Consider the following 11434-nt stretch of genomic DNA (forward strand, 5'->3'; position numbering starts at 1 on the left):
GTTTTGCGGTGTATATACACTAGGCATAAAAGGGTTTATCTTATATATAAAGAAGAAAACACTCAAGGGTTTATAAACCCTAGGGTTTTTATTTATATATATATTATTATAGCTAATATATTATTACTATTAAATAAATAATATTATTTACTATTATTATTTATTATTAAATAAATAATATTAATAATATATTAATATAAACTTTATCCTTATTAATATATTAATATAAACCTAGCTAATAATAATAAATAAGGGGGGTAAGAGATTCACCATTTAATTATATTTGCACGCATAAAGATAAAAGGGATAAATAAATAAATATATAAATATATAAGTAAATAAAATAAATAAATAAATAAATAAATAAATATTCGCCAATTAATTACTTGTATAGATATTTTTATTTATATTAATTGTCTTCTTATATAGATAAGGAACTTTTGCCTCCTTATGTATGCATGCAACAATAATACTTACATATAATATATTAATATAATTATATCTACCTATACTACTAATGCCTGCATGCAGCATTATGGGTATTGACGCTGCATGCAACACAGGCTACTCTGCTGCATGCATGCATGCATGCATGCATGCATGCATTGGTGTATATAAAGGATAATTCCCCTTTGTGGGGCTGTTAACAGGAAGTGCAGTAAACAAAGGAGGGAAAAGAAGAAGGAAGGAAGAATAAACAATGTATAAAGACAGAGAGTATTTATGCATGTATTGTTGCATGCTCAACAAAGCCCCATTAATTTTATTTGCATGCAAAGAATTGTTTATAAAAAGAATGAAAGGGATATTTAATACATAATTTATCTTGCAATATACATAATAACTGCCCATACACCTGAATAATATACACAAAAGATAATAATTATATATTGTTGTCCTTTTATTTAATTATTTCTTCCCTTTTGCCCTTACTAACAATTATAAATCATAAATAAGAATATATAAAGTTAGATTTTTATATATTATTGTATATATATACATCTTCTCCTTCTCCCTAAGGAAAGGGTAATATATACAATATTAATTATATAAAAGAATATCTTTGCTGCTGCTAACAAAGGGAAATAATATAACAAATAAGAAGTAAGAGATGCGTGCATTAAACAAAAAAAGAGAAAAAGAATAAAGAATAAAAATGAATTCTTTTAATGGAATATTTGTATAGTAGAGGTAAAAGGAAAGAAATGCAAGAAAAAGACGACTATAGGAAAAACAAGAAAAAGAGGGAAAAAAGAGAAAGACAGGGGAATAAGAGTTATAATTGTTATAAATATATAAATAAATGAATAAATAATATATAAATAATAATAATTTATTTATAATTGTAAAAATATATAATTATATTTATACTGGGGCTTTTTTCCCTTGAGGGCTTGTTGCTGCTGCTGTTGGCTGTTGTTGTTGTCCTTGTCTAGTAAGTAGGGCGGCAGCAATGGGTGGGGTCGTCAGCTGCGGATAAGGAGAGGAAAAAAGGACAAAAAGATCTTTTTATGATCTTCTTTTTGTTGTTTTCTTTTATTAATTAAAAATAAAATGACTCTTGCAATCTTTGGAGAGAGGCAAAGTGGCCAAGACGTCAGGTCCGCCAACGGTAAGCGTGCATATATAAATAAATATATATTATTATACAGGAGGCGGTGCAGGGTGTGGTGGTGTTTTCTTTCCTTCTTTTCAACCTTTTTAACTCCTTTTTTAGACCTTTCTCCTCTTTGTTTTGTTATAAACTTCATCACAAAAGATATTTATTCCAATTAGAGCGGCAATGATGCAATATCTTTCCTTAGGCAAAGGTGCATGCATGGCAGGGGGGAGGGGCCCCCAGGTCGAATCTTTGAGTAATTTGTTGAAATTAAATCTTCTGATGAATTATTTTTATATTTAAGACATTTTAATCACCAAGAAAACAGCGGAATATCCATACACCTCAGCAGGCACACACCCATTGTGCCGCCTCGTACAGCAGTCTTGCAAATGCTTTATTTGTCAATAAAACTCGCGATCTGTCGATAATTCATTTATAAAACAAGAATAAATATATTCCTAAGAATGATAAGGTCCTTCAGACGGGTATTTGGCGTCGGGAAATGTGAATTTTCATCTCCTTTCCACATCGGAGTTTCGGGTGCATAGGCAACTTCGGGTGTATAGGCAGCTTCTTTTTCCTTTTTTTCTGCATTTTTGCGATTTCAGTGGCGGCCGTGATGGCTGTGGCAAATGTTTTAAGATCTTCTCTTGGTCCTCATGGATTAGATAAAATGCTTGTTGATGATATTGGTAATTATTCAATTTAATTCATTTAAACCCTAAACTCCAAAACCCTAAACCCTAAACCCTCAAAGTCTTCAACTTTCTTGTGGATCAGCGACACCTCCACTTATGCAGCTTGTATTCTTTCTGTTCCTCTATTCAGTTCGTTTCTGTTTCTTGTTTCTCCTTCTATGTCTTTCTTAGTTGTTTACTTCTTTCCCCCTCCTCCTTCTCCCTTTATTTCCTTTTTTTTCTTCTATTTTCTTCCTTTTCCTTCTTTTTTCCTCTTTTTTTTCCTATAGGAGAGGTGACAGTGACTAACGATGGCGCAACAATTCTTAAACAACTAGAAGTTCAACATCCAGCAGCAAAAGTTCTTGTTGATCTATCAGACATGCAAGTAAGTCTTTTTTTTTTTTTTTTAATTTTTATTAATTTATTTATATTTATTTATTTAATTATTATTTATTTGTTGCTTCTTCTGCTGTTGCTGTTGTATAGGATAGAGAAGTAGGAGATGGTACAACTTCTGTTGTACTAATTGCCTCTGAATTATTGCGTTTATCTATGCAATTAATAAGAGATGATTTACACCCAACAGCCGTCATCGCTGGTTATAAGTTGGCTATGAAGGTGACTATACACCCCAAACCCTAAACCCTAAACCCTACCTAAACCCTAGATACCCTTAATACCCGTAATAATATAATAGACAATCTATATTTATATAGGGAGAGAAGTGAGGGGGATTAGGGTTATTATTATTAATATATCTATATACACATAATTATTCATTCTTTTTCTTTTTTTTTCTTCTTTTTTCTTCATATACATATAATTATTCATTCTTTTCCTATTTTTCTTTTTCTTGTTTTTTTCTTTTTTTATACAGGAATGTGTTCGTTATTTAAAGAATAATTTAAGTATAGATATAAATAAATTAGAGACAAAAGAATTAATACTAAATGTTGCTAAGACATCATTAGCATCTAAATTTATAGGGGCAGATGAGGATTTCTTCCCTAATCTTTGTCTTAATGCTATTCAATCTGTTAAAATGGTAAGTTTATTTATTTATTTATTTATTTATTTATATTTATTTATTTATTTAGTTAATTATATTTATTTATTCGTTATATCTTGAATATACTAACAAATACCCTAAACCCTAAACCCTTCAAAACCACCGCCACAAACCCTCCTGCAGCATTAGCAGCAGCAGGAGCAGCTGTATAAATAAATAAATAGAATAAATAAAATAAATAAATAAATAAATATATTTGTATATTAATATATGTATATACAGATAACAGAGAGAGGAGATATACGTTATCCAGTAGAGGGAATATCTATACTAAAAACTCATGGTAAAAGTTTTAAGGAATCTGTTCTTGTTGATGGATTTGCTCTTAAGACATCAAGGGCAGCACAAGGTAAATTAATTAATTAATTTAATTAATTAATTAATTAATTTAATTAATTAATTAATTAATTGCTTTATTTATTCATTTATTTTAATTTATTTATTATGTTTTATTTTATGTCTTATTAAGTTGTTGATGATTTCGCTCTTTAATACAACAAGGACATCATAAAATAAATAAATAAATAAATAAATAAATAAATAAATATTTATAAATAAATTAATTATATAATATAATATATAAATATATGTATATATATGTATATATGTATATTTATTTAGGTATGCCTATGGTGGTAAAAGATGCAAAAGTAGCTCTTGTAGATTTTGGCTTCCGTCAGCATCGCATGCAATTGGGTATCTCTATTGAGGTCAACGACCCTAAAGATCTAGAAAAAATTAGACAACAGTAAGCAGCAGCAGCAGCAACAGCAGCAGCAGCAACAGCAGCAGCAACAGCAGCAGCAGTAGTAATAGTAGCAGTGGCAACAGTAGTAGGAACAGCAGCAACACCAACAACAGTAGCAACAACAGCAGCAAATGCAACGGCAACAGGTACAGCAGTAACAACAGCAACAGCAGTGGCAACAGCAGCAGCAGCAGCAAGGTTGCTGTGTTCTGTTGTGTATGCAGGGAGAAGGACATAGCCCGTCAGCGTTGTAAGTTAATTTTACAATCAGGCGCAAATGTCATCATTACTACTCAGGTGCGTAACGCCAAACTTTCAGGTGTATAGGCAGCTCGGGTGTATAGGCAGCTCGGGTGTATAGGCAACCTTTTTCCATATATTGGGGTTATATACATCCATATAATTGTTGCTTATTAATTGAATATTATATACTTAATAAATATTAACCACTTATTTATTTCTTTTTCCCTTTGCTGCTGCTGCTGCTGCTGCTGCAGGGTATTGATGATATGTGCCTTAAGTACTTCGTAGAGGCGGGCGCATTGGCAGTACGAAGAGTATCCAAGAAAGATCTACGCAGAATTGCAAAGGCTACAGGAGGTACAGCAGCAGCAGAAGCAGCAACAGCAGCAGCAGCATTAGTAGTAGTTGCAGGTGTTAATTCTGCTGCTGCTGCTGTTGCTTTATTTGCGTGTATAGATATTATGCATCATTATATGTGGATTATTTGGTGCTGTTTTTGCTTTTGTTGCTGTTGCTGCTGCTGCTGCTGCTGCTGCATGTATTCTATATGTATACATGCATACATATATATTTATATTTTTCCTTTTTTTTTCTTTTTTTCTTTTATTTATGAATAAATAGGAACTATTTGTCTAACAATGGCAACATTAGAAGGAGACGAAGTATTTGATCCTTCTTGTCTTGGTTATTGTGCACAAGTTAGCGAAGAAAGAGTTGGTGATTGGGATTATCTATTCTTTAGCGGATGTAAAGCTAATAAAGCTGCTACTATTATACTTAGGGTAAGATAAATAAATATAAATATATAAATATAAATAAATAAATAAATATAAATATAAACCTATAAATGTATTTATTTACTTTTTTGTCGTTATTTATTCTTTAATATGATGGGTTATAATGGCAGTTAGTAGTTTGTCTTCCTCGTGTTTCTAGGGTTTAGGGTTTAGGGTTTAGGGTTTAGGGTTCGTTTTTTTTTCTTTTTTTTGTGTGTGTGTATTAGGGAGCAAATGAGTATATGTTGGATGAGGTAGAGAGATCTGTACATGATGCATTATGTGCATTAAGTCGTTGTTTATCTTCTTGCAGTGTATGTCCAGGTGGTGGTGCAGCAGAGGCAGCATTAAGTGTATATTTAGAGGATTTTGCTCGTACACTAGGCAGCAGGGAGCAGCTAGCTGTTGCTGCATTTGCAGAGGCGCTACTTATTATACCTAGACAGCTAGCCCTAAATGCAGCACTAGATGCATGCGATTTAGTAGCTAGATTACGTGCTGCGCATGCAAAACAGCAACAATGTGGTGGTGTTGCTGCTGCTGCTGCTGCTAAACCTGCTGCTGCTGCTGCTGTTGATGAATTACAAGGATTAGATCTTATTAATAATAAATTATGCTCCTCTATTAATAAAGGAATAGTAGAGGCAACTATATCCAAGATAAAAAGTCTTAAATTTGCTACAGAGGCAGCAATTACTATACTACGTATTGATGATTTTATTCGTCTTGCTCCTGAACCAGAAAGGAAAGAAAGGGATTAATTATATTTATTTATTTATTTATTTATTTATTTTATTTATTTTATTTTATATTATTTTATATCTATTTTATTTATTATTCTTAAAAAAAATGCCGTCTTAATTAACTATTTATTAACCTATTTATTATTATGCATGCAGATGCAGGGGTATCAGTACTGGGGTGTATATGCACATACACCCCAAACAATAATACAGCAGCAGATCCATACCTTCTACAGGGATATATCCATGCATGCATGCATGCATGCATGCATGGATATAAACGTGCATGCATATGACCGTGCATGCATGTAAAGGGTGCATGCGTGCATGCACCTATACATGCATGTAAAGGTGCATGCATGCGTCTTTGCATGCATGCATCTATGTGTGCATGCAGGTATGCATGCACTTTTGTCTGTGGGGCTTTGAGGGGTTGGCTCGGCGGTTGTTGGGTATTGCCGCTGTAGTAAATATAATTAAGATTTAATTAATTTAATTAATTAATTAATTAAATTAATTGATTAAATTAATTAAATACAATTAAATGTCTTTTAGAAGGATAAAGGAGGAACTTTATATTTGGCGGTGTATGTATGTATGTATGCATGCATACACCGCAAAAATGCAAAGCTCCCTATACACCCGAGCATAGACACAAATAAATAAAAGTTGTTTTCTTTCTTTTTCTTTCTTTTATTAAATAGTTCTTCCTCTTCGACATATTTCTCCTTCTTAGAGGCATTTGTTTGCTGAGGTCGTCGTTATATAGCGCTTTATATGCGTATGCATGCATCTACAGACAATTACATATAAACACACATATAACTATATATATGTATATGCGTATATACAGCTAAAAGTGTAGAGCTGCTGCTGTTGCTGCTGCTGTTGTTGTTAAGGGATGCGTGCATACACCCGGTTGGATGCATGCGATTGTAGTGTAGTGAATATACACCACAATATACAATCGCTGCAGGGTTTAGGGTTTAGGGTTTAGGCCTTTATAGGGCCTTATTTGTATAAAATAAGTGTTTACGGTGTCTGCGCATACACCCGAAAAGATTTCTTCTTGTATTTGTTTGTAGGGGAGAAACAAGAAGATGTATTTTATTTATAATATTATAAAGAAAAGGGATATATCTTTATTAGTATATACACCTGAATAAAGGGGAAGGGAAGTAATATACTATTATTTAGTTAATTATTATCTTTATTATTATTTATCTGCTGCATAACAACAACTTAATAAGAAAAGATGCTGCGGTGTATCCCTCTTATTATATAACAATATTATGTATATACACTACAAACAAAATGGTAACTGCTTTCTTTTTATTTATTTAATTTAATTCTCTTAATGAATAATTATATAATTGAATTGTTACTAAGGGAGGCTGCTGCTGCTGCTGCTGCTGCTGCTGCTGCTGCTGCTGCTTAACTGCCTTCTTTCTTTTGTATTTATATCTACATATTAACATATTAACTAGAGCCGTGAGGTAAGGTACTATAGAGATAAAAAGAGGCACACAAAACAAAGCAGGAAAAAGTATTTGTATTTTAATTATATTTTATTTAAAAAGTCTTTTTAATGCATGCAAAAAAGAGAAAAGAAGAAGAATTCCTCCTTTATGCTGCTTGCGCGTGATATATATGAAGCTGCTGCTGCTTCTTGGCTGTCTGCATGCACTGCAGCAGCCGACGACGACAATTGCAAGAAAAAAAGAGGAAAAAACACGAAAAAGAGAAGAAAATTCGTGAGGAATATTAATAAAAGTGCTGCATTATTATTGCATGCAGCAGAAAGGAGAAGCACGGCTATAATTATTGTGTGCTTTCTCTCTTTGCTTACTTTCCCTCTCCCTCTCTCCAGTCGGCGCCCCACCAACTTCCTTCAACGCCTGTTTTTTAAGGAAGAAAAAACTACATTTTTTAATTGTGATGATTTATTCAACTTTTGCGCTTTCTGCGGAAGCATTGAGGTGTCTGTACACCTCAGACCGGACCAGCCGCTGCCGCGCAGCCGACTCATGAATTATCCATTTTTTTGAGGGAAAGCTGCAATGATCAGCATAAAAAAGTCTTTATTTTCTTTTTTATTTTCTTATACCTTCATGAAGTTTTTAAATTAATCATAAAAACATCCAAGATCGACCCGCAGTGGATACGCGTGCGCCTTCTTGTGGTCCGCCGCGTATCGTCTCGGCGAAATGACGGCAAGTGGCCGCCTCATAACGCCTTTTTTCCCCTTTTTTCTATTCTTTTTCTTTAACTAATATCTACAAGAGGCATATAAGGGCTGTTAAAGATTATTTGAGCCGTAAAGAGGACCAAGACGGTCTCTATTGCACACGATCTCAGGTGTATAAGCAGAGTTGTTACCGGTGTATAACCACTAAAAAACGCATGCATACACCAGCAGGACACAAAACGGCGATTTTTCTGTAGGCGAGTTTCTTCATGCAGCGTCTTCTTCCTCTCCCGCATCATCCTTCTTGCTTCTCTTGCTGCACCTGCTGCTGTTCTTCCTGCTACTCTTCTTCCATCTGCATGCACCTAATGGAGTGATATCGTGGCACATTGATGGCCAGTGGCATCAGAAGACGATACAGACCACCAGCAGCAGCAACAGCAGCATCAGCAGCATCAGCAGCATCATCATCAAAATAAACAGCAGCAGCATCAACAACAACAACAACAACAGCAGCAACAACAACAACAACAGCAGCAGCAGCAGCAACAGCAGCAACAGCAGCAGCAGGAGCATCAGGATGGGGAGCTTAAATGGCTGTTTACCATTACATATAGCTCGTCATAGTAGCAATAGATGGCGTCGTTATTTACGTCGTTGTCTTCGTCCCTCTCAATTAGATATTCAATATACAGCAGCACAATGTAAGTTGCTGCTGCTGAATCCTCATCGTTTATATAGTCTTGTATCCTTAAGACAGAAGCAGCAACAGTCTTGTGCAAGAGAGGATCCTGCATTCTTGTTGCTGCTGCTGCTGCTCCTTATTATTACAGGAATTGGACATGCTGCTGCATTACAAGCTGCTGGTGCTGCTACTTTTGCTGCTGTTGCTGCTGCACCATTAGCTGCATTTATTATTACTGCTTTTATTGTTATTCCTCTTGCTTTCTTCTTTCATCATAGAGAAATTAATGCTGCTGCTGCTGCTGCTGCTGATAGCAGCAACAGCAGCAGCAGAAGCAACAGCCCAAGTGGTATATCGACGGAACTCGACAGCAGCAGCAGCAGCAGCAACAACAGCAGCAGCAGCAGCAGCATATCTTTTGATTTTGCGTATGCCTTTGATTTACACTGTAACGGTTGGTTTGTATACGGGGTGTATACGCAGGTATTACCTTTATTGCTGCAGCCTTTGCTGCTGCTGCTGCCTAGTATAATACGTCGTGTTGCTGCTGCTGTGCTGCAGTGCTACGGTGTATGGGGATATTCTTTTGTGTCTGCATTAGGGTATCTAACTATAGGGAAAGTTAGGTCTGCTGCTGCTGCTGCTGCTCTATGGGGCTTGTGGTTATTTATATTATTAGCTGTTGCTGCATGCAGTATAGCAGGGATGGATCTTATGTACTTCCCTGCTAGGTTGCTGCTGCTGCTGCTCACTAATGCAGAACCACCAGAGCATGCTGCAGCTGCTGCTGCAACAACAGCAGCAGCAGCAGCAGCTAATGCAACAGCAACTTTACCCGCAGATATCCCCCTTAGCAGATAATAAACGTTTTCTTCTCGTCTTCATCAGGTGTATGTACACCCCGTTATTATCTTAGAAAGATTAATCACATTCACCTACAGCCTAGGGTTTAGGGTTTAGGGTTTAGGGTTTAGCTGAAGCAGCAGATAAGTCCGTTTTGTTAGCTATTTGCATGCGCAGAGAGGAATAATCCTCTGTCGCTGTTAGTAACAACATAGATAGTAATATTAATATTAATTATTATTATTATAAATAATAATAACATAATAATAATAATAATAATATATTATTTAACGTAATATTCTACCACAGTTGTTTAGAGGCAACAACTAGACAAAAGGAAACCCTCAATAAAAAGAGGCGATTGCATTAAACAAACAAAGAAGAAAAGGTTTTATTTATTTACTAATTTAGTTAATGAATATAGACAGAGGGTTGGTATTATAACTATATTAGAGGGTCTGTTTGTTCTTGGTTATGCTTTGAAGGGTTTAGGGTTTAGGGTTTAGGGTTTTAGGTTTCTAGGGTTTACGATATTAGGGTTTAGAGTTCAGAGTTCAATGAATGGTCCTCCTATCCCCTTCCTCATCTTTTCTTCTTTTATTTGCATAGACAGACAATAAAATCCCTTTTGTTTACATTTATTTCTTCTTATAAACCTTTTTAATTGCATTTTTTCTCTTTTTATCTAATTTTATTCCTTCTTGCAATACTGCTGCCGTCGGGCACCGACCGCTCACGTGTTGTATGTGGTGCTCACCTTTTGCGCTATTTATTGTTGTTAAATTGTATTTTTTGAATTGAAATTCAATTATACTGAAATAAAAACATTTAATTGTATTTAATTTAATTAAAAATGTAATTGCTTTCCTCTTTCTGATGCTATCTGCGCATACACCAGCCGCTTTCTTGGCGTGCCCAAGGAAGCGGAGCACCAGCCATCTTTGCAACTTCTCCATTAACGCGTTACTGGGGTAAATGTGGCTTTTTTTCTTCATTTTTCTTCTTTTCTTGCATGAAGGAATATTGAAAAGGTATTTCAAGGGTTTTGTACCCTTATTCTTAAGCAGGAGGCAGCAGATCTTATTCCTATATCTGCAGGTGACTGCATGTCAGTGGAAGAATCCTGCTTCGATAGATCCAACGGTCACCCGCCAGTCAGTCGTCTTCCTTAGTATTTGCTTATTTTGTTTATTAAATAATAAAACAAAACTAACAAATAAATCAACAGAAGAAGATAAAAACTGCGTTTTCTGCAAAAATACAGCAGGCAAGTGGAGTCATTGGTGGTCGGTCACCAGTCTTCCTGTCCGCCAACGCTCACCTCATTTTAATGGCTTTCTTATGTCCTCTTATTGTTTGTTCGAATAACAACTCTTTACATAACTCTTTATATTATTGCAAACTTAAATCGGAACAAAAGAGGAGAGTTTTACCGCTGCTTTCCGCTGCGTGCAGGTCGGCAGCGGGGCGGCGTTTCTCTTGATTTCAGAAGGAAAGCTGCGGCATTTGTTCTTGTTGAGTATCTAAGGAATTGAATTTCTTCTTTATATCAATTGATTACCCCTTTATATTCTTATTTTAATGATGGGAGGGCCTGAAGAAGGCCCTGGGGGCCCCAAGGATACCCTGCCGCAGCAGCAGCCTTGGTGCTGTCGGCACACGTCTACCTGCGAACACCGCAACCCCCATTCCTTAGAGAAGGTTACAGCTGTTGCTGCAGCAGTTGCTGCTGTTGCTTCTACTGGTATTCATGATGGTGCAGCAGAGTCTCAGCTGGAGGCCCTTAATCTTATGTTACCTAGAGCTGCATCACGTGCAGCAGGTGCAGCAGCAGGAGCAGCAGGAGCAGCAGCATT

At 35.5% G+C, this 11434-nt stretch overlaps 1 protein-coding gene across 1 annotated transcript; it reads left to right on the top strand.

Moving 5' to 3' along the window:
• Positions 1 to 1554: 1554 nt before the first annotated feature.
• EMWEY_00013650 (TCP-1/cpn60 family chaperonin, putative) lies at positions 1555 to 5134 on the top strand (the record flags this gene model as incomplete). Its single annotated transcript, XM_013477191.1, has 10 exons — positions 1555 to 1612; positions 2212 to 2295; positions 2571 to 2668; positions 2770 to 2901; positions 3161 to 3328; positions 3575 to 3701; positions 3974 to 4100; positions 4325 to 4397; positions 4598 to 4700; positions 5043 to 5134. 10 exons carry the CDS (start codon positions 1555 to 1557, stop codon positions 5132 to 5134), a joined length of 1062 nt encoding a protein of 353 aa, XP_013332645.1.
• Positions 5135 to 11434: the final 6300 nt, after the last annotated feature.

This window comes from Eimeria maxima, genomic scaffold (assembly GCF_000499605.1).
Source record: "Eimeria maxima Weybridge genomic scaffold, Emw_scaff101, whole genome shotgun sequence".
In the NCBI taxonomy this organism is placed as follows: Eukaryota; Apicomplexa; class Conoidasida; order Eucoccidiorida; family Eimeriidae; genus Eimeria; species Eimeria maxima.